General features: G+C 40.1%; 1 protein-coding gene across 2 annotated transcripts in view; it reads right to left on the reverse strand.

Moving 5' to 3' along the window:
- The window catches only part of LOC131433154 (ATP-binding cassette sub-family G member 4), a 90,639-nt gene that overhangs the window by 30,718 nt on the left and 37,150 nt on the right, over positions 1-22,771 (reverse strand). For both annotated transcript variants that reach the window (XM_058599991.1, XM_058599990.1), the window contains 3 exons: positions 5,993-6,110; positions 5,726-5,915; positions 4,784-5,611 (listed from right to left, as the gene is read on the reverse strand). In XM_058599991.1, coding sequence (XP_058455974.1) covers positions 4,784-5,611; positions 5,726-5,915; positions 5,993-6,110 — 1,136 coding nt within the window. The remainder of the gene's footprint in view (positions 1-4,783; positions 5,612-5,725; positions 5,916-5,992; positions 6,111-22,771) is intronic.

A 22,771-nucleotide genomic window follows, 5' to 3' on the forward strand; every position in this document is an offset into this window, starting at 1 on the left:
TATTGATTTTCAAACCCCATTGACACGCTCTGTCACCCATCATTAGATTCCCAAAAGCGACAAAACAGAATATTTTCTCCGATTTGAACACCTCCACGCATTCGAAACAGTAAAACTTATTGATTTTGAAGCCCCATTGACACGCTCTGTTACCCATCATTAGATTCCCAAAAGCGACAAAACAGAATATTTTCTCCGATTTGAACACCTCCACGCATTCGAAACATTAAAACTTATTGATTTTGAAGCCCCATTGACACGCTCTGTCACCCATCATTAGATTCCCAAAAGCGACAAAATAGAAAATTTTCTCCGATTTGAACACCTCCACTCATTCGAAACATCAAAACTTATTGATTTTCAAACCCCATTGACACGCTCTGTCACCCATCATTAGATTCCCAAAAGCGACAAAACAGAATGTTTTCTCCGATTTGAACACCTCCACGCATTCGAAACATTAAAACTTATTGATTTTGAAGCCCCATTGACACGCTCTGTCACCCATCATTAGATTCCCAAAAGCGACAAAATAGAAAATTTTCTCCGATTTGAACACCTCCACTCATTCGAAACATCAAAACTTATTGATTTTCAAACCCCATTGACACGCTCTGTCACCCATCATTAGATTCCCAAAAGCGATAACACAGAATATTTTCTCCGATTTGAACACCTCCACGCATTCGAAACATTAAAACTTATTGATTTTTAAGCCCCATTGACACGCTCTGTCACCCATCATTAGATTCTCAAAAGCGACAAAATAGAAAATTTTCTCCGATTTGAACACCTCCACTTATTCGAAACATCAAAACTTATTGATTTTCAAACCCCATTGACACGCTCTGTCACCCATCATTAGATTCCCAAAAGCGACAAAACAGAATATTTTCTCCGATTTGAACACCTCCACGCATTCGAAACATTAAAACTTATTGATTTTGAAGCCCCATTGACACGCTCTGTCACCCATCATTAGATTCCCAAAAGCGACAAAATAGAAAATTTTCTCCGATTTGAACACCTCCACTTATTCGAAACATCAAAACTTATTGATTTTCAAACCCCATTGACACGCTCTGTCACCCATCATTAGATTCCCAAAAGCGACAAAACAGAATATTTTCTCCGATTTGAACACCTCCACGCATTCGAAACATTAAAACTTATTGATTTTGAAGCCCCATTGACACGCTCTGTTACCCATCATTAGATTCCCAAAAGCGACAAAACAGAATATTTTCTCCGATTTGAACACCTCCACGCATTCGAAACATTAAAACTTATTGATTTTGAAGCCCCATTGACACGCTCTGTCACCCATCATTAGATTCCCAAAAGCGACAAAATAGAAAATTTTCTCCGATTTGAACACCTCCACTTATTCGAAACATCAAAACTTATTGATTTTCAAACCCCATTGACACGCTCTGTCACCCATCATTAGATTCCCAAAAGCGACAAAACAGAATATTTTCTCCGATTTGAACACCTCCACGCATTCGAAACATTAAAACTTATTGATTTTGAAGCCCCATTGACACGCTCTGTCACCCATCATTAGATTCCCAAAAGCGACAAAATAGAAAATTTTCTCCGATTTGAACACCTCCACTTATTCGAAACATCAAAACTTATTGATTTTCAAACCCCATTGACACGCTCTGTCACCCATCATTAGATTCCCAAAAGCGACAAAACAGAATATTTTCTCCGATTTGAACACCTCCACGCATTCGAAACATTAAAACTTATTGATTTTGAAGCCCCATTGACACGCTCTGTCACCCATCATTAGATTCCCAAAAGCGACAAAACAGAATATTTTCTCCGATTTGAACACCTCCACTCATTCGTAACATCAAAACTTATTGATTTTCAAACCCCATTGACACGCTCTGTCACCCATGATTAGATTCCCAAAAGCGACAAAACAGAATATTTTCTCCGATTTGAACACCTCCACGCATTCGAAACATTAAAACTTATTGATTTTGAAGCCCCATTGACACGCTCTGTCACCCATCATTAGATTCCCAAAAGCGACAAAATAGAAAATTTTCTCCGATTTGAACACCTCCACTCATTCGAAACATCAAAACTTATTGATTTTCAAACCCGATTGACACGCTCTGTCACCCATCATTAGATTCCCAAAAGCGACAAAACAGAATATTTTCTCCGATTTGAACACCTCCACGCATTCGAAACATTAAAACTTATTGATTTTGAAGCCCCATTGACACGCTCTGTCACCCATCATTAGATTCCCAAAAGCGACAAAATAGAAAATTTTCTCCGATTTGAACACCTCCACTTATTCGAAACATCAAAACTTATTGATTTTCAAACCCCATTGACACGCTCTGTCACCCATCATTAGATTCCCAAAAGCGACAAAACAGAATATTTTCTCCGATTTGAACACCTCCACGCATTCGAAACATTAAAACTTATTGATTTTGAAGCCCCATTGACACGCTCTTTCACTCATCATTAGATTCCCAAAAGCGACAAAACAGAATATTTTCTCCGATTTGAACACCTCCACGCATTCGAAACATCAAAACTTATTGATTTTGAAGCCCCATTGACACGCTCTTTCACCCATCATTAGATTCCCAAAAGCGACAAAACATAATATTTTCACCGATTTGAACACCTCCACGCATTCGAAACATTAAAACTTATTGATTTTGAAGTCCCATTGACACGCCCTATTACGTACCGCTAATCTTTTGTTGGATGCATAATTTTCTATTGTCATCAATTTTCGCACCCCTCACCAGATGAAACACAACATCAACGATTTAAAAAGTAAATCAATTTGCATTCATGTCTGATCACGATCACGTTTGATTTTTGTCACAATGCTCAAAACAGATCAAATCATCCAATGATTGATCTTACAAAAATCTAGATCAGCTGTGTTTCAAAATCAGCAGTGATTTTGTGTAACAGAAGATCATTGCCGATCGTCCTAGATGTGATTTGGAGATGACTGATCAACTGATCGTAAAAAGATCAGATCAGTAGTGATCTTTAAAGGAAAGATCACAAGTGATTCATGATCAGTAGTGATCGTGATTTGATGATTTTTTGATCGTGATTTTGCCAGCCCTGGTTGAGAATAATATTCTGTTGTTGTAGTCTAATATTATAAGTATATCGAATCATTTTTTAAATCTCTAGATCCTTTCAAGGGTCACACGGTTACCAGTCCGCTCCTATAAATGTGCAAATGTTTTTGACAAATTTTGCTGAAATCACTGAATTTTGCACGAATGATTTAAATTTGAGTGAAGTATACCCCGTATTCCAAACAGAAGTGTTTACAGTGTTTACACAACAGAAAGTATACTTCACATGTTTCGACAATTAAAAATATGTCAGGACGCATTAAAGATGTGTCAGATATTCGGTGAAAAAAATCATTTCCGACGCTCGAATATGTCGGTCTCAAAAGACGTAAATTTGCATTTCTTCTCTGGGTGTGTAAACCAATTAAGATAAATATAAATACAATAGATGAGTCAACTCAGACAGTGTAGTAATATTTTTCGATAGAAATTGAGCGAAGTGTTTGTGCAAGATAATGGTTATGATAATCGCTAAACCGTGAATTAAATTCATATTCGAGTTTCGCTAGCTCTCGGTATGGTATTCGAGCACCATAAAGTAACATGTAAAAAAAAGTTCATTTAATTTTCATAAAAGATATAAAGCAATTATATACACAATTACACAATCAATTACTAATGAATCGATATTACCCAAAATCAAATGAACAGCTTGAGTAGTACTTGTATTTTTGTCTGCTTTTTGCCTTTTTCGTTATTCATCATTAAATTATTGGATCTTGCTTCTTATCACTTGTTTTGGAAGGTTCGAAGTGATGTTCGGAAAGATAACTTGAGTTATGATAGTGGAATAAAGCACATTCCACATGTAACGCATATATCGACTATGATCAATTTTTATGCGAGTGGGGTTTTTGTTGATGATATGACTAGTTTTCAACATAAAATCATGAATAATGGTCATGATTTTCTAGAAAAGTAAAATGATAGGTTTCATGATATATGCCTTTTTCATTAAGAAAGGCTAAGAGATCACTGCGAAAACCGAATTGAGAACCAAGGTCCATACACTATACACCGAATCAGTGTAAATACGTTTGTGACAAAGAAGTACTCTATTGTTCATGGAACTTAACGTTGAAAAATCTTCCAGGGAGCTGGGGGGTAAAACCCCCTGCGCACCGGCCTACCCTATACATTGAACATCCATTCCTGAATAATGGACGAGAGCTTGATCTAATAACTAATAGCTGTCGTGAACTAAGAAATAAATTAGTTACGAGAAGCTAGTGATTCTCGTTTGAACTGTTGAACGCGCTGATTTTTTAATACTAAAGAGAAAAATCCGGTTCTATGTCGATTACAATGTTTAACTTACATAACAGGTTTAACCCGCATTAATCATCAAAATTTTGAATTGTAAAGATAAAACAATGAAAAAATCGCGGGAATGTGATGATCGTTTGTAATTCGAAACCCAAAAATCAGTTGTAGATAGGAAACCCAAAAAGTAGCTTGTATTAATATTAAATTCTTCTGATTTAGAATTAGATCAAGTTCGATTTGCCTTGATTCTTTGAAATTCTTGAGATTTCTCCCATTCTAAATGTTGCTGTATAGAATTATTAATTATTATAGATGGTTATTTTAGCCCAGTTCTAACCTTTCGGTAGTTCACCGTGGCGAATTAAATAACTCACCCAATCACGCCTACTAAACAGTAATGTCCGTTTCAGCACTACCCAGAACTGATGGAACTCCGAGGTGGGATATCGTTCCGGCGATTGACCGGCATCGATTTGTCCATCGACAGGCAAGAGTGCGGTGTTCACTTCTGGTTCCTTTTCCGGTTCAACGTTGATTTTCACCGTCTCGGTGGTGGTTTCCTTTGCAATGTCATTCACCATCGATGAAGGCAAAAGTCCTTTTCCGCCGACATTCAAATTATCGGCATACTTGTTGCTGTTTCCATTCAGTTTGTCATAGTTTGATTTTAAATTTGCATTCACGTTCCCATTTTCATTCTTCTTGTTCTTCGCAGCAGGGAAGTCGTTCTCTCCGCGGATGTCCCGCTTACCATTGTCGATGGCATTCACCAGCTTACGCGTATGATCGCCATGCTCTCCGCAAGCTACCTCAATTATGTAACTGGCCGGATTATGGTAGGACGGACATTCTAAGTCTAGTGTTCCCAGGAACGGCACAAGTTGTTTCGTGTTGCCTTGATAGACGCACTGTCCATCGGCAAGCGTGTACAGTTGGTCGAACATTTCGAATAGACGTGCCGAGGGCTGATGGATCGTACATATGATCGTACGACCTCCCCGTGCAAGGAATTTGAGCAAGCTAACGCACTGGAAACATGTCGAGCTGTCCAAACCGGACGTAGGTTCGTCAAAGAACATGATCGGTGGATTGTTGACCAGCTCAAGGGCGATCGACAGACGCTTCTGTTGACCACCGGAGAGATTTCGCGTCAGAGTAGTGCGGTGTTCCTCCAGTCCCAGTGTGTCCAGGATTTCTTTGATCTAGAATATAGATTTTTTCATCAGACATACAAAAGATTGACAAGATCATTTGAATTAGTTTGTTAAATGATCCTACAACTCCAAAACACCAATAAAATAGTGAACAACTCTTACCACATGCAATTTCTCGCTCTTCTCAACTTTCTGACTCAATTTTAGACTGGTGGCCACGTGCATCGCTTCCTCCACGGTCAAATTGGCATGTAACTGGTTGTCCTGCATGATGTAGGCCGACAGTTTGCGGAACTGGCTGAGGTTACGTTCCTTTCCATTCATCGTGATTGATCCTTCGATGTTTGTTGTTCTACGACGAAAATAAACCGGTTCATGAAAAAGGTAATGTTTATTTCATTTTCTTTTTTTTTAAGTGAAATGACTTACTTGTAGCCGGTGAGAATATTCAACAGCGTACTTTTTCCTGCGCCAGAAGGTCCCATAATGGCCGTCAGCTCGCCCGACCGGAGCCTGCCGCTGACCTCTTTCAGAATGGTTTTCACATCTAGGAGTGAGAAACGTAAAAAATGAGATCAATTATAATTACCAATTGCAATGAATACTTTATGATCTTTTGAGTATTAATTATTAGAATTGCAAACGATCACGGGTGAGGTAACGATGATGAAAAATAGTAATATCATCGGTTCCGGTCAAGGTCAATAGCAAGCACGTGTCGCTTCCCACTGCGAAAAGCGATCGGCTATAATTAAGCTTGATATCGATTACACGCGTTATCGAAGCGGGATTTCAGTTGCACAGTCGATTGCGTGCCGAGATTATGTTTTACTTGAGAGGAGAATTCGACGCCATGTCGGTTCGTGGGGCGGCGTTTGAATATTGCTTATCGAGCTACCATTTTTTATGGGAACGGAAGTTCTCATCATAAACAACAACTTGTCATTTGCGTCACGATAATTTTAATTGTCACATTGTCACAATAGTTCAATATAGCATGGAACGAATCAACAAGTAATGTAGTAAAAATACAACATTTTATTCACTCACTGGGTTTATTGACGTTGACTAGATACGTCGCGATAAAATTTGCAGTAACGAGCACACCGATTGTTCCTCCAACAAGGTAAAAGAAACCTTATAAGGTAGTGTATTCGTAGAAACGTGGCTATCGCGTGCAGTGGGGAAAAATGTGCATCAATAGGTTTCTATTGGAACAAACGCAACCTTCATCTAGCTATTAAAAGTGCATTATTTTAGACTCCATTCAACTTTCAAAATATTTTTTCAACTTATCTGAATGTATAATTTCAAAATAGATTTTGACAGAAATTCTGTACCATTTTTGCACAGTTTTATATAATTCACCCCATCGACGCTGTAACAACATCCTTATTCAAACACCGCACACTAACAGGATGTCATAGGTGAAGCTGCTAAATAGAATAATTTGTATGAAAAACAAAAAGTTTCAGACGCAATTATCTGCCTGAGATCTGGAAAGGGTAATTATTATAATGATCGACATCAAACTCTGGATTCTTGTTTGAATAGATCATTAGCAGATTGGCTTCGTCAACAACCGATGCAATAGTTCAACTATTATAGTGGTATTATTACCTTAACTTAAAACAGTAAGCGAAGCGCAAAAGCGTTGATTTAGTAGTACCTCATTCGTGCAGTCAGCGATTTTGTGTTGGATTTGAAACGTAATTATAAGATTCAAATACGTTTTCGCCACACCTATTTAATGTACAGAAATGTTAGATAAGTGATTTTCATTTTCGATATTTGACTTGAGATAAATTACATGATCTCAAACAGACAATTAATATGACCCATACTAATTGTCATGACTATTCCCGTGTCATAAATAACCCTATGATGGCTGTAATGATCCATATAAATCACAAACTTCACAAGTGGCTTATAGAATCTTTTAAATTCTACGATCAATTTACGATAAATACGTATTTTAACGAAAATACGCCTTACGACTATTTAAATTCGATCTATAGATAAATTCGTAGAACTTCGTTATGAATATCCTATGCTGTAATTAAACAAACAGCATAATTCACGATGCATGCGTTCTAAAATATTTTCAGCAAATTGTGATTGAGTTTTAACTAATAAATGCGATGAGATTACCATAAATATGTTGAAAGTCAGTTTTCTATAACTTTTGAAATTGAAAAGCATCGATATAGAAAATTCTTGGACGACAATTTTGGTGTACTGAGCAGCATATTAAATCTGTATTAATCCACCTAAAGAGGTCATGATACCTTTCTCACATTGCTCATATTTTCACATATATTATCTCATAAAGTCACTCATAAAGAGAGATTTTTTTGGCCAGCAACAAACATAACCTAAAAATTGAAGCACTTCTGGACCCAGTTTAGCTCTAAATGACGGTATAAAATCTAAAATTCACCTCACCTTGTAATTGCGGAACTGAAAGTCGGTGACCGTAAAACATCTCATTTTGTGAAATCAAACAGCTCTAAGAAATTGAAGTAGCTTTTTTTTTGGTGTTTTCAAATCCTATTTCTAGTCCTTCCGGAACTAGAAATCAGGAAGCCTGGTGTAACCCAAGTCGGTTCGTATGACCACCAACTAACATAACCTACAAATTAAAACAGTTTTGATCCCAACTTAGAAAAAAACTCGATTTTATCGGAGTTCTGCACGACGGTTTAAAATTTTAAGCACTTATCACTCTGAAGCTCCGGAACCAGTAGTCGGATTCGGACAACAATCCGGAATCCCGTAGATGATAACTCCGTGATTGTAACAACCTGTCCTGCCTTATCGGAAAAATCCAGATGATGTGTCACCCTTAGCGTACAATCCTCCAAAAACTCCCGTAGCGTATAATTGAACTGAGGGTAACCCCATAATTAATCAGAAAATTTAATTTTTAAATAAAAGGAAAAGCAGACTTGAACAAAAGACTTTAACACCAAAAATTTGTGCAGATTGTCATTTATTGATCACAATTATCTTACAGTGAAATGAAGTTATCAATGACATGCGTGTATGAAATCACTTTAGCAGTCGCAACAAATTTTCGCGACATGATCCTTGCACACATGTTCATAGCAAGCCAAGCATTTGAAGTAAGTTTTGCTATTTAAATTACGTGGGCACACATGGCATCGGTCATGTTTCGACATCTTATTATATTCTCAAATATATTGATCTACGATTTACATCCCAAGTAGCAAACATTGTTCATGTATTGTTTTTCTTAACTTATCTTGCAACGATTGTGCGATCACTTTGCTTGTATGATGTGTAACAAGTTTTTCGCTTGATATGTTTCGCTGTAGTAGTATTTGTTAAGTGAAAACTGGTTATAAAACTGCTCAAATGAACTTATTGCACAGTCAGTTAAAAAACCGATGTGAAACTCAATCCTTCTATGTTTTTAGGTTGGTTACACAAGCAGTAAAAAGAATAACTTTTACATTTTTTGCAAAAATGTGCGAAATCAATTGTCTAACTTACCCTACAAAAATAACCGTTCTATAGCAATTGTGAAATATGTAAATTTTAAAAAGTTTAAATTGCTACTTGGGATGGAATCAGTGACAAACATTTCCCCGAGAACTCGCAAGTTTGCACGTACAGAATAAAAACCAAGTAACCAATGGCGATACCGATTGGAGGTAACGCAGAGAGCCCCGAAATACCTGTTACTTCCAGGTAAACCACACCCGTGAGGTTAGTCTGACCCTATTGTACACTGAGGGTCAAAACTTTTTTGTGCGTCAATACGACCTTTAATTTGAATCCAAGTTTTAGAAAACCGATTCTGCCATTTGGAGAAAAGTGAGTGTTTCGCTCTTGTCTCACCGTAATTTCTGAACCGGATGCAGGATTTGGATGAAAAGCACAAATTTCTTATGGGAAGTTGGTACCTTTCATTTTAACCTAAGTTTGTTAAAATCTGTTACGCTCAGAACTAATAAAAGTCATTTTCATTGACTCAACGAAAACGACTGGAAATAAATGTCACTCTTCGAAATTATGAGAACTACGGTACGCTTGCAAATTATGAGAACGAGATCCATGACTAGTCAACGACAAAAGCGGAACAGTAGTGTTTAAAATTGTGTTCTTTATTTAATTTTCGATTGTCAGTGAAAACTGAATACTGTACATTGTCGATATTCAACCAAAGCTTTGAGAATCGATAATGAGAGAAAATGATTCACTTTTTTACCTGTTGATGCTCGAATCTGTAGTAGTTTGGTTTTCCAAAGAGGTTCTGGGGTGTAATTATCGTATTTTAAACACTCTTTATAGCCAAACATCACAGATTTTCAATATATCGGCGAAAGAATGAGTATTTAAATTCCACACAGTTCGAATAAATTCTTGTGATTTTACATCTTATCAGATGCACATAAATGGAGAGTCATATTTCACACAAATTTATATTCAAGAATATGTGAAATTGTGTGATTTAAAAATTACATGGCTTTAAAATGAAAGGAAAAAAATAAAAAATCGACATCAACAACGCGACTTGAACCGAAAAACATTAGATCACAAAGCACACCAGTTAGTCGACTGAGTCACAGAAGCACATATCTGCTTGGCTGATAAATCGTGCATATAAATTCATACAGTCTCACTTGCTAGCCGAGTGCAAATTACACTCGGAGCCAGTAAATTTCTTTACGAATGGAATATTGTGTCATTTGAGAAGTTCAGTAGTTATGAATTGTATCGTTTGAAGAATTATGTCACCTGTAAAATTCATAATTTCTTTCTGTGTACTGATTCACCCAGGCGTTAGTTTGATTTCGTCAAACTGTCACAGTTTGATTTCGTCAAACTGTCACAGAGGAACATTGTTGGATTGAATTCTTACATTGAGAATGCGTGACAATTTTATGCTCTGGTTAAGTCATTTCCAAGAAAATTAGGTGCACACACGGATATTTTACAGAATTTGGTTTCGACAGTAATCGTTTCATAATGAGAAGGGTATAAAACATGGTTGAACTTTATTAGACTGAAAAGGACGTTACCCGACAGGATCAGCCACACTGGAGATAAACTTTTCGAATGAGCCCTTTAATCAAAGCCTAAAAAAAATTTTTTATCCCGAAAAGTGAACGAACGATTGTGATTATTGTGTGAAAATCGAAAATCAGAAAGTTTACTTAAAAAAAATTTCGGGAGAACACCAGATCTCGACGTTTCATGTATTTCTAAGACAAAACAAGAGAACCGGATAGCTTTGGGAGCTCTCGAAAAAAATCGAGTAACTTTGGAAATCCGCGTAAAAAAACGCATAACTTCGTAAATCCGCGTAATTTCAGAAAGCCGCGTAAAAAAGACCTCTGTGTATTTATTTTTTTTTTATTCAAGAATATAATGTTTAAGGCACACTGCTTAAGCTCTAAGATGCCAAGGGCTTTTACTAATTTAAAATTTACGACTAACTTAAAACTAGGGTTGTATCATTAAGTAATGTCATATTTGGGTCGCAGTGGTTGACTTTGGCAGATCCAGCCTTCATGTGGTGATCGGCCGGTGAATTGAATATTTCATGAGAGTCTTCCATATGGCGTTGGTGAATATTCATGTTGGCCGCATTCTTCGGTCCGTGTGGGTCCGCGGGAAACACCCCCAGGTTACGAATACCCGGCGGGTAGCCCGCATGCTGTTGATAAGTTTCCGTGGGCGATGATGGTGTTGTTACAGAAGAAAATGAAAAAAAAATATAGCGAAGTAAATATTGCGGAAAACGGAGTAAAAAGGGGATATGGGAATGAAATGACTAAAACGACAGAGATCTAATTAGTTGACATCGAGATGGTGAAGAGACGGGGAGGGGGGAAGCGAAGGTTAGTGACAGCAAAAAGATCTTGTTAGTTCCGATGAAGATGGTGGACAGATGAGGAATCGGGATAATCGGCGGAAGTTAGTGTCGAACCTGCAGTTGAGAAATAATTCTTAGCCACAGTTGAAACAACGTCGATAAATAGGAGGAACTTTCTAAGCCAGATGTAACAGATTACACTTGTATATTAATGTGTTTGAGAAACTGGTATATGAGAAGCATATATGAACTATCCCGACTCGCCAACACATCCCGAACCGGAACCTCAGGCGGTCTACCTCGGGCCCTGAGGGATTCCAGTAGCTTCGACCTGACGTCGCGATACTCTACGCACGACCACACGACATGCTCGATGTCCTGATAACCGTCGCCACAGGTGCATAGCCCGTTCTCCACGATCCCGATACGCCGGAGATGTGCGTTGAATGTATAGTGTTTTGACATGAGTCGTGACATAACGCGAATGAAATCACGACTCACGTTCATCCCCTTGAACCAAGGTTTCGTCGATACCTTAGGGATAATGGAGTGTAGCCATCGTCCCAGTTCGTCATTGCTCCATGAAGTTTACCAACTTTCGAGAGTTTTCTGACGAGAGATACTGAAAAATTCATTGAAGCAGATTGGTCTTTCATAAATATCACCTTCTAATGCGCCCACTTTAGCCAATGACTTTTCATTGCCCAGAATGGAACAATGCGAAGGGACCCAGACTAACGATATTAAATAAGACCGTTCAGATAAAGTACTCAAATGTTCCCGTATTTTCCCCAGGAAATATGGGGGATACTTTCTTGGCTTCATTGCCCGGAGAGCTTCTATTGAGCTTAGACTGTCCGTGACAATGAAGTAATGGCCTTTGGGCAACGTTTCAATGATCTCGAGGGTGTACTGAATAGCAGCTAATTCTGCGACGTAAACTGAAGCCGGATCACTGAGTTTGTAAGAAGCGGTGATGTTTTGATTGAAGATGCCGAAGCCTGTGGACTCGTTGATGTTTGATCCGTCAGTGTAAAACACCTTTTCAGAGTTGACTGTTCTAAATTTATTATAAAAAATATTTGGGGCCACTTGAGGGCGCACGTGAGCCGGAATTCCACGAATTTCTTCTCTCATGGATGTGTCGAAAAACACAGTAGAATCAGAAGTATCCAAGAAATGAGCACGGTTGAAAACAAACAAAGAAGGATTAATATTCTGAGCCATGTAATCAAAATACAAGGACATAAAACGGGTTTGAGAATTAAGCTCAACTAACCTTTCGAAATTTTCAATCACCAGAGGATTCAAAATGTCGCATCGAATGAGCAAACGATATGAGAGATCCCAGAACCGGTTTTTCAATGGGAGAACACCCGCCAGCACTTCGAGGCTCATCGTATGAGTCGATTGCATGCAACCCAAGGCAATACGCAAACAACGATACTGAATTCTTTCCAGCATGATGAAATGAGTGTTCGCCGCGGATCGGAAGCATAAGCATCCGTATTCCATCACGGACAATATCGTTGTTTGGTACAGCCTGATCAGGTCTCCTGGATGGGCACCCCACCACGACCCGGTTATTGTACGAAGAAAGTTGATTCTTTGTTGGCATTTTCTTTTCAGATACCTAATGTGACATCCCCAGGTGCCTTTGGAGTCGAACCAGACCCCGAGATATTTAAATGTGAAGACCTGAGCTATGGTTTCACCCCCTAGTTGAAGCTGTAATTGTGCTGGTTCTCGCTTTCTCGAAAATACAACCAGCTCAGTTTTCTCCGTAGAGAATTCGATACCCATTTGAAGAGCCCATGTGGATAAGTTGACAAGAGTATCTTGTAACGGCCCTTGCAGATCGCCAGCTTTGGGTCCTATAATAGACACAACGCTGTCGTCGGCAAGTTGTCTTAGCGTGCAAGATGTGTTGATACATTTATCGATGTCGTTTACGTAAAAATTGTATAGAAGGGGGCTTAAGCATTAGCCCTGAGGAAGACCCATGTAACTGAATCGTATTGTCGACAAATCACCATGCGCGAAATACATGTGTTTCTCAGACAATAGATTATGTAAAAAGTTGTTCAAAACTGGCGAAAGACCATGCTGATGCAGCTTCTCAGATAGGATATTTATAGAAACTGAGTCAAAAGCCCCCTTAATGTCTAGGAAAACTGACGCCATTTGTTCTTTACGAGCAAATGCCATTTGAATTTCTGTTGAGAGCAACGCAAGACAATCGTTCGTTCCTTTACCCCTGCGGAAACCAAATTGTGTATCTGAAAGTAAGCCATTAGTTTCGACCCAATTGTCTAGACGGAAGAGAATCATTTTTTCGAACAATTTCCGGATACAGGAAAGCATAGCAATCGGCCGATACGAATTGTGATCGGAGGCTGATTTTCCTGGTTTTTGAATGGCGATCACTTTCACTTGTCTCCAGTCATGTGGAACAATGTTGTCCTCAAGGAACTTATTGAATAAACTCAACAAGCGCCTTTTGGCGGGGTCTGGCAGATTTTTCAACAAGTTGAATTTTATTCTGTCTAATCCCGGGGCTTTATTGTTACATGACAAGAGTGCAAGTGAGAGCTCTACCATCGAAAACGGTGTTTCGTTTGTATTTGGTGTCGCGGCGCGGGTGATCTTCTGTTCCGGAACAGAGTCTGGGCATACTTTTTTAGCGAAATCGAATATCCAGCGGTTGGAATATTCCTCGCTTTCATTCGTGGTGTTATGATTGCGCATTCGTCGGGCTGTGTTCCAAAGAGTACTCATAGATGTTTCTTTCGTTAAGCCGTCTATAAACCGACGCCAGTAACCGCGTTTCTTAGCTCTAATCAAGTTTTTAATTTTAACGTTTAACGCCGCGTAACTCCGGTAATTATCAGGTGTTCCATTTTTTCTGAATATTTTGTACGCGGAGGCTCTCTCCGCGTTTAAATTTGTGCACTCTTTGTCCCACCACGGGTTGGGAGGACGGATGTTAGTTTTCGCGCCGGGTACACGTTTCGTCTGAGCTTGAGTCGCGGTGTCGAGAATCAAGCCAGCCAAAAACGTGTACTCTTCCTCCGGAGGAAGTTGTTGAGTTCTTTCAAGTTTCTCAGATATCGAGGTCGCATAGCTATTCCAATCAATATTTCGTGTGAGGTCATACGAAACATTGATTGTCTTCGATGGTTTTGAGCCGCTGGTGATTGATATTACGATCGGTAGATGATCGCTACCGTGGGGATCAGGAATTACCTCCCACGTGCAATCCAACCGTAGCGATGTCGAGCAAAGGGATAAATCCAGCGCACTTGGTCTTGCTGGTGGTGCAGGAATCCGTGTCATTTCTCCCGTATTCAAGATTGTCATATTGAAGTTGTCGCAGATATCATGGATCATAGTTGATCTGTTATCATCGTGAAGACAGCCCCATCCCGTACCGTGTGAGTTAAAGTCTCCTAAAACCAACGTCGGTGCAGGAAGGAGCTCTACGATATCACTGAGCCACCGATGCCCAACCGAGGCTCTTGGGGGAATGTAGATGGAAGCAATGCAAAGGTCCTTACCTTTGATTGTAACATGACATGCGACAACTTCAATACCTGGTATCGAGGGGAGGTTAATGCGATAGAAAGAATAGCACTTTTTGATCCCCAAAAGTACTCCTCCATAGGGATTATCTCGATCCAGACGAATAATGTTAAAATCGTGAAAGTTTAAGGGTATTTCAGAAGTTAGCCAAGTTTCGCACAATGCAAATGCGTCACATTTCAGATTGTTTATTAGAAATTTAAATGAATCTATTTTTGGGATAATACTTCTGCAATTCCACTGTAAAACAGTGATTAGATCCGTGACCTCGGTGGATGATTTAGCCATCGAAAGATACAATCGCTGAAAGAAGGGGCCAATTTGCAGTCAACTGCTTCAAATATGTTTTTACTGTTGGCATGAAAGCAATTAAAATGCTTCTAAGAGGGTCTGAAATATTGAAAGTTGTAAAAATCCAGTCCACAACATCAGAGAACTTTATAAGTCCAGCACCTAGTTGGTTCTCTGGTGGATTTTCAGGGACGCTTGGGGATTTTTTAGTCCCTGGAAGCGGTGGGAATTCCATCTCGGAATTGAGTTTTCCGAGACCAGGAGCTTTTTGCTTCGGTGATTTTTCCCGATTCCCGTTAGCTGTAACTTTTCGAAGCCCTTCGGAAGACACCTTCGAACCCTTACTAGGTAGCTTATGAGAAGATTTATTCATTCTTTTCCTACAGCTATGAGGGACCGCTGAAGATGGACCTTCCAAAGGGTCGTCAGAATCGCTCTCGTCAGTTGACAAGCAGGCATATGGATTCGTTGCCTGTTTAGGAGGGGTGGCACTCTTAACCATCTCGGCAAAGGAACGCTTGGAGTGTTCCTTCAGGGAACGCTTCATCCGATCTCCTCACAGTTTGTAAGCGGGACAGTCAGAGAGGTCATGCGAACCCTCCTTACAGTAGAGACACTTTTCAGCATCCTTACCGCAAGAGCCGTCCGCATGAGCTTCCCCACAGTTAGCACAACGTGGCTTATTGCTGCAATGAGTAGCTGTATGCCCCAGTTGTTTGCAATTGGTACAATTCATTATCCGGGGTACAAATAAACGAACAGGCAAACGAACCCGGTCCAAGAGGATGTAGTTGGGCAATGCCGAGCCGGCGAAGGTCACACGATAAGAGTCTGATTGGGGATAAGACTTTGTTCCATCCCCGGCGATCGATACTGAATGCAATCGCTTGCAATCCAGTATCTTGACATTCTTAAGTGAGGGGTCTTTAAAACAACCCGCCCCGTACTTAAGAATATCCTCGCAAGTCAAACTCGAATCGGTGACCACACCGTCGATTTCGACTTCACGAGCTGGCACGTAGACGCGGTACTGCAGCGTAAAAGGATCCTTTTGAACAAGCTCATTAGCCTGTTTTGAGCTGGTAAACAGGACCCTGAGCTTGTCTGGCCGTATTCTATCTATACTTTTTATGGTATTATATCGCGAATTCAGGTCCCGCGATATTTTTAAAATATTCAGTTTTTTTTCCTTTGATTTGGTCCGGAAATAGACCGCGTAAGGCCCGGCCGGTAGTGCGAGCCCATCAGGATAGCTCTTTATGCGGGACTTTTTACTGACAAGGGAAGTCTCCATTTGAACATCGGGAGCGGGGGGGGGGGGGGGGGCAGGATTTAAAATAGGCATAGCGGAACTACTTCCGCGCAAAAACAAATGATTCGGGGGGAAATATAATGGTCAAATAAAGAAATAAAAATAAACGACGTAAAGGTACTTAACTAAGATCCAACGGGGGACACCAAGCTGGACTTCGTCGATCGGCGTATCGCCGCTTTGATGGTGTGCAAAAAACCTCCGAGATGAAAAGGCACACTTATTTATAATCCTCACACAATGGCCGCTTGTTTATAATCCTCACACTTGGCCTTGATCGGCGAAACAATAATCGGCTAACGGTACCGTTTCGATCGACCACTCGCAATAAGGCACTGTTCTATTATATAATGCGAAAAAAACCTCTCAGAGGAAAAAGCACTATTGTCTATCACACAATATCGTCCGACCACTTTATCACACACACACAACTGGTTTTCAATGCTTTCGCAGTAAATCCAAATCACGTCCGTTCGCTCGGAAGGTTGAAACGGCAATGATCTGTGTATTTATGAACCACACACAAAAGAATCGTGAAGAATCGTAGTTTTAAGTCTTCTATACCCATTTGCTGGTCACAGGTTTAAGTTATCCTTATAAAAGTTAGCCATTTAGATAATATACTTAGAAACAATTAGAAATTTCACGCCTTGTGATATAAGAATCATTATGTCATAGGACTATTGTATCAGTAGTCATCTCATTAGTGTGGCATCCCCGCAGTTGTCTTGAAGAGATGTTCTAGTGATGTTGCAGTACCCTCATGTCAAATGTTCCAACAGTCACTCACGACTTAGATATTTCCTGTCATCTGGAATTCTTCTTATATGTTTCCAAAAAAAGAAAAAAGAGAGAGATAGAGAATATTGACAACTATCGCAGCATTACTTAGTGCAATTCCCAAGCTGTTCGAACTGTTTCTTCTTCTGAAAGCTGGATTTTCGAAAATTCGAGGCGACCTAATTTAATGATACTATTCTAGTTTTAAGTTAGTCGTTAATTAAGATTAGAAAATACCCTTGGCATCTTAGAGCTTAAGCAGTGTGCCTAAAAATATATTATACTATTGAATAAAAAAATGGCCTGGATTAGCGGTTCAATGCTTAGGGCGCTGGTCTTACAAGCCAGTTGCCGTATGTTCGAGCTCCGACTTGGAAGAATTCTTAGTGTCAGTAGGATCGTAGTACTAGCCATGCAATGATTCTGTATGCTATGAATCGGCTGCGAACTCTGTTGAAATAGAAAGGCCAAATTTCACAAAAGTAATGACTTTGCTTTTATGTCAAATGGTATTCAAACGGGCGTTGTATATGCAAACCTCTCCGCTGCTTTTGATAAAATAAATCACGCTATTACTATCGCCAAATTTGAAAGACTGGGCTTCTGTTCCTGCATTTTTCAGTGGACTGAATCGTATCTCTGCAATCGACGGTTGGTAGATAAGATCAAAGATAATGTATCTATAATAGAAGCTATAATATCAAAATCGTATCGCAAGTATGTACAAAGATATAATTGCATACATTTGGGATATTGGTGTAATTTCGTCGGCTATAAAACAAATACAAATTAACTTAAGCCCCCTTTTATACAATTTTTACGTAAAAGATATCGATGAATATATCAACACATCTTGCACGCTAAGACAACTTGCCGACGACAGCGTTGTGTCCATTATAGGATCCAAAACTGCCGATCTGCAAGGACCATTACAAGATACACTCCACAACTTGTCCACGTGGGCTCTTCAACTTGGTATCGACTTCTCTACGGAGAAAACTGAGCTGGTTGTATTTTCAAGGAAGCGAGAACCAGCACAACTACAGCTTCAACTAAGGGGTGAAACCATAGCTCAGGTCTTCACATTCAAATATCTCGGGGTCTGGTTCGACTTCAAAGGCACCTGGGGATGTCATATAAGGTATCTGAAACAAAAATGCCAACAGAGAATTAACTTTCTTCGTACAATAACCGGATCATGGTGGGGTGCCCACCCAGGAGACCTGATCAGGCTGTACCAAACAACGATATTGTCCGTAATGGAATATGGATGCTTCTGCTTCCGATCCGCCGCGAACACCCATTTCATTAAACTGGAAAGAATTCAGTATCGTTGTTTGCGTATTGCCTTAGGTTGCATGCAGTCGACTCATACGATGAGTCTCGAAGTGCTTGCGGGCGTCTTACCGTTGAAAAATCGATTCTGGGATCTCTCATATCGATTGCTAATCCGATGCGATATCTTAAATCCGATGGTGATTGAAAACTTCGAAAGGCTTGTCGAGCTCAATTCTCAGACCCGTTTTATGTCCTTGTATTTTGATTACATGGCTCAGAATATTAATCCTTCTTCGTTTGTTTCCAACCGTGCTCATTTCTTGGATACTTCTGATTCTACTGTGTTTTTCGACACATCCATGAGAGAAGAGATTCGTGGAATTCCGGAACACGTGCGCCCTCAAGTGGCCCCAAATATTTTTTATAATAAATTTAGAACAGTCAACTGTGAAAAGATGTTTTACACTGACGGATCAAACATCAACGAGTCCACAGGCTTCGGCATCTTCAATCAGAACATCACCGCTTCGTACAAACTCAGTGATCCGGCTTCAGTTTACGTCGCAGAATTAGCTGCTATTCAGTACACCCTCGAGATCATTGAAACGTTGCCCAAAGACCATTACTTCATTGTCACGGACAGTCTAAGCTCAATAGAAGCTCTCCGGGCAATGAAGCCAGGAAAGTATCCCCCATATTTCCTGGGGAAAATACGGGAACACTTGCGAACTTTATCTGAACGGTCTTATTCAATATCGTTAGTCTGGGTCCCTTCACATTGTTCCATTCCGGGAAATGAAAAGGCAGACTCATTGGCTAAAGTGGGCGCATTAGAAGGTGATATTTATGAAAGACCAATCTGCTTCAATGAATTTTTCAGTATTTCTCGTCGAAGAGCACTTGAAAGTTGGCAAACTACATGGAGTAATGACGAACTGGGACGATGGCTACATTCCATTATCCCTAGGGTATCGACGAAACCTTGGTTCAGGAGGATGAACGTGAGTCGCGATTTCATTCGTGTTATGTCTCGGCTCATGTCTAATCACTACACATTCAACGCACATCTTCGGCGTATTGGGGTCATGGAGAGCGGTCTCTGCACCGAAACATTGATTGTCTTCGAATTGAGTTTTCCGAGACCAGGAGCTTTTTGCTTCGGTGATTTTTCCCGATTCCCGTTAGCTGTAACTTTTCGAAGCCCTTCGGAAGACACCTTCGAACCCTTACTAGGTAGCTTATGAGAAGATTTATTCATTCTTTTCCTACAGCTATGAGGGACCGCTGAAGATGGACCTTCCAAAGGGTCGTCAGAATCGCTCTCGTCAGTTGACAAGCAGGCATATGGATTCGTTGCCTGTTTAGGAGGGGTGGCACTCTTAACCATCTCGGCAAAGGAACGCTTGGAGTGTTCCTTCAGGGAACGCTTCATCCGATCTCCTCACAGTTTGTAAGCGGGACAGTCAGAGAGGTCATGCGAACCCTCCTTACAGTAGAGACACTTTTCAGCATCCTTACCGCAAGAGCCGTCCGCATGAGCTTCCCCACAGTTAGCACAACGTGGCTTATTGCTGCAATGAGTAGCTGTATGCCCCAGTTGTTTGCAATTGGTACAATTCATTATCCGGGGTACAAATAAACGAACAGGCAAACGAACCCGGTCCAAGAGGATGTAGTTGGGCAATGCCGAGCCGGCGAAGGTCACACGATAAGAGTCTGATTGGGGATAAGACTTTGTTCCATCCCCGGCGATCGATACTGAATGCAATCGCTTGCAATCCAGTATCTTGACATTCTTAAGTGAGGGGTCTTTAAAACAACCCGCCCCGTACTTAAGAATATCCTCGCAAGTCAAACTCGAATCGGTGACCACACCGTCGATTTCGACTTCACGAGCTGGCACGTAGACGCGGTACTGCAGCGTAAAAGGATCCTTTTGAACAAGCTCATTAGCCTGTTTTGAGCTGGTAAACAGGACCCTGAGCTTGTCTGGCCGTATTCTATCTATACTTTTTATGGTATTATATCGCGAATTCAGGTCCCGCGATATTTTTAAAATATTCAGTTTTTTTTCCTTTGATTTGGTCCGGAAATAGACCGCGTAAGGCCCGGCCGGTAGTGCGAGCCCATCAGGATAGCTCTTTATGCGGGACTTTTTACTGACAAGGGAAGTCTCCATTTGAACATCGGGAGCGGGGGGGGGGGGCAGGATTTAAAATAGGCATAGCGGAACTACTTCCGCGCAAAAACAAATGATTCGGGGGGAAATATAATGGTCAAATAAAGAAATAAAAATAAACGACGTAAAGGTACTTAACTAAGATCCAACGGGGGACACCAAGCTGGACTTCGTCGATCGGCGTATCGCCGCTTTGATGGTGTGCAAAAAACCTCCGAGATGAAAAGGCACACTTATTTATAATCCTCACACAATGGCCGCTTGTTTATAATCCTCACACTTGGCCTTGATCGGCGAAACAATAATCGGCTAACGGTACCGTTTCGATCGACCACTCGCAATAAGGCACTGTTCTATTATATAATGCGAAAAAAACCTCTCAGAGGAAAAAGCACTATTGTCTATCACACAATATCGTCCGACCACTTTATCACACACACACAACTGGTTTTCAATGCTTTCGCAGTAAATCCAAATCACGTCCGTTCGCTCGGAAGGTTGAAACGGCAATGATCTGTGTATTTATGAACCACACACAAAAGAATCGTGAAGAATCGTAGTTTTAAGTCTTCTATACCCATTTGCTGGTCACAGGTTTAAGTTATCCTTATAAAAGTTAGCCATTTAGATAATATACTTAGAAACAATTAGAAATTTCACGCCTTGTGATATAAGAATCATTATGTCATAGGACTATTGTATCAGTAGTCATCTCATTAGTGTGGCATCCCCGCAGTTGTCTTGAAGAGATGTTCTAGTGATGTTGCAGTACCCTCATGTCAAATGTTCCAACAGTCACTCACGACTTAGATATTTCCTGTCATCTGGAATTCTTCTTATATGTTTCCAAAAAAAGAAAAAAGAGAGAGATAGAGAATATTGACAACTATCGCAGCATTACTTAGTGCAATTCCCAAGCTGTTCGAACTGTTTCTTCTTCTGAAAGCTGGATTTTCGAAAATTCGAGGCGACCTAATTTAATGATACTATTCTAGTTTTAAGTTAGTCGTTAATTAAGATTAGAAAATACCCTTGGCATCTTAGAGCTTAAGCAGTGTGCCTAAAAATATATTATACTATTGAATAAAAAAATGGCCTGGATTAGCGGTTCAATGCTTAGGGCGCTGGTCTTACAAGCCAGTTGCCGTATGTTCGAGCTCCGACTTGGAAGAATTCTTAGTGTCAGTAGGATCGTAGTACTAGCCATGCAATGATTCTGTATGCTATGAATCGGCTGCGAACTCTGTTGAAATAGAAAGGCCAAATTTCACAAAAGTAATGACTTTGCTTTTATGTCAAATGGTATTCAAACGGGCGTTGTATATGCAAACCTCTCCGCTGCTTTTGATAAAATAAATCACGCTATTACTATCGCCAAATTTGAAAGACTGGGCTTCTGTTCCTGCATTTTTCAGTGGACTGAATCGTATCTCTGCAATCGACGGTTGGTAGATAAGATCAAAGATAATGTATCTATAATAGAAGCTATAATATCAAAATCGTATCGCAAGTATGTACAAAGATATAATTGCATACATTTGGGATATTGGTGTAATTTCGTCGGCTATAAAACAAATACAAATTAACTTAAGCCCCCTTTTATACAATTTTTACGTAAAAGATATCGATGAATATATCAACACATCTTGCACGCTAAGACAACTTGCCGACGACAGCGTTGTGTCCATTATAGGATCCAAAACTGCCGATCTGCAAGGACCATTACAAGATACACTCCACAACTTGTCCACGTGGGCTCTTCAACTTGGTATCGACTTCTCTACGGAGAAAACTGAGCTGGTTGTATTTTCAAGGAAGCGAGAACCAGCACAACTACAGCTTCAACTAAGGGGTGAAACCATAGCTCAGGTCTTCACATTCAAATATCTCGGGGTCTGGTTCGACTTCAAAGGCACCTGGGGATGTCATATAAGGTATCTG

Source organism: Malaya genurostris, chromosome 2 (assembly GCF_030247185.1).
Source record: "Malaya genurostris strain Urasoe2022 chromosome 2, Malgen_1.1, whole genome shotgun sequence".
Lineage (NCBI taxonomy): Eukaryota > Metazoa > Arthropoda > Insecta > Diptera > Culicidae > Malaya > Malaya genurostris.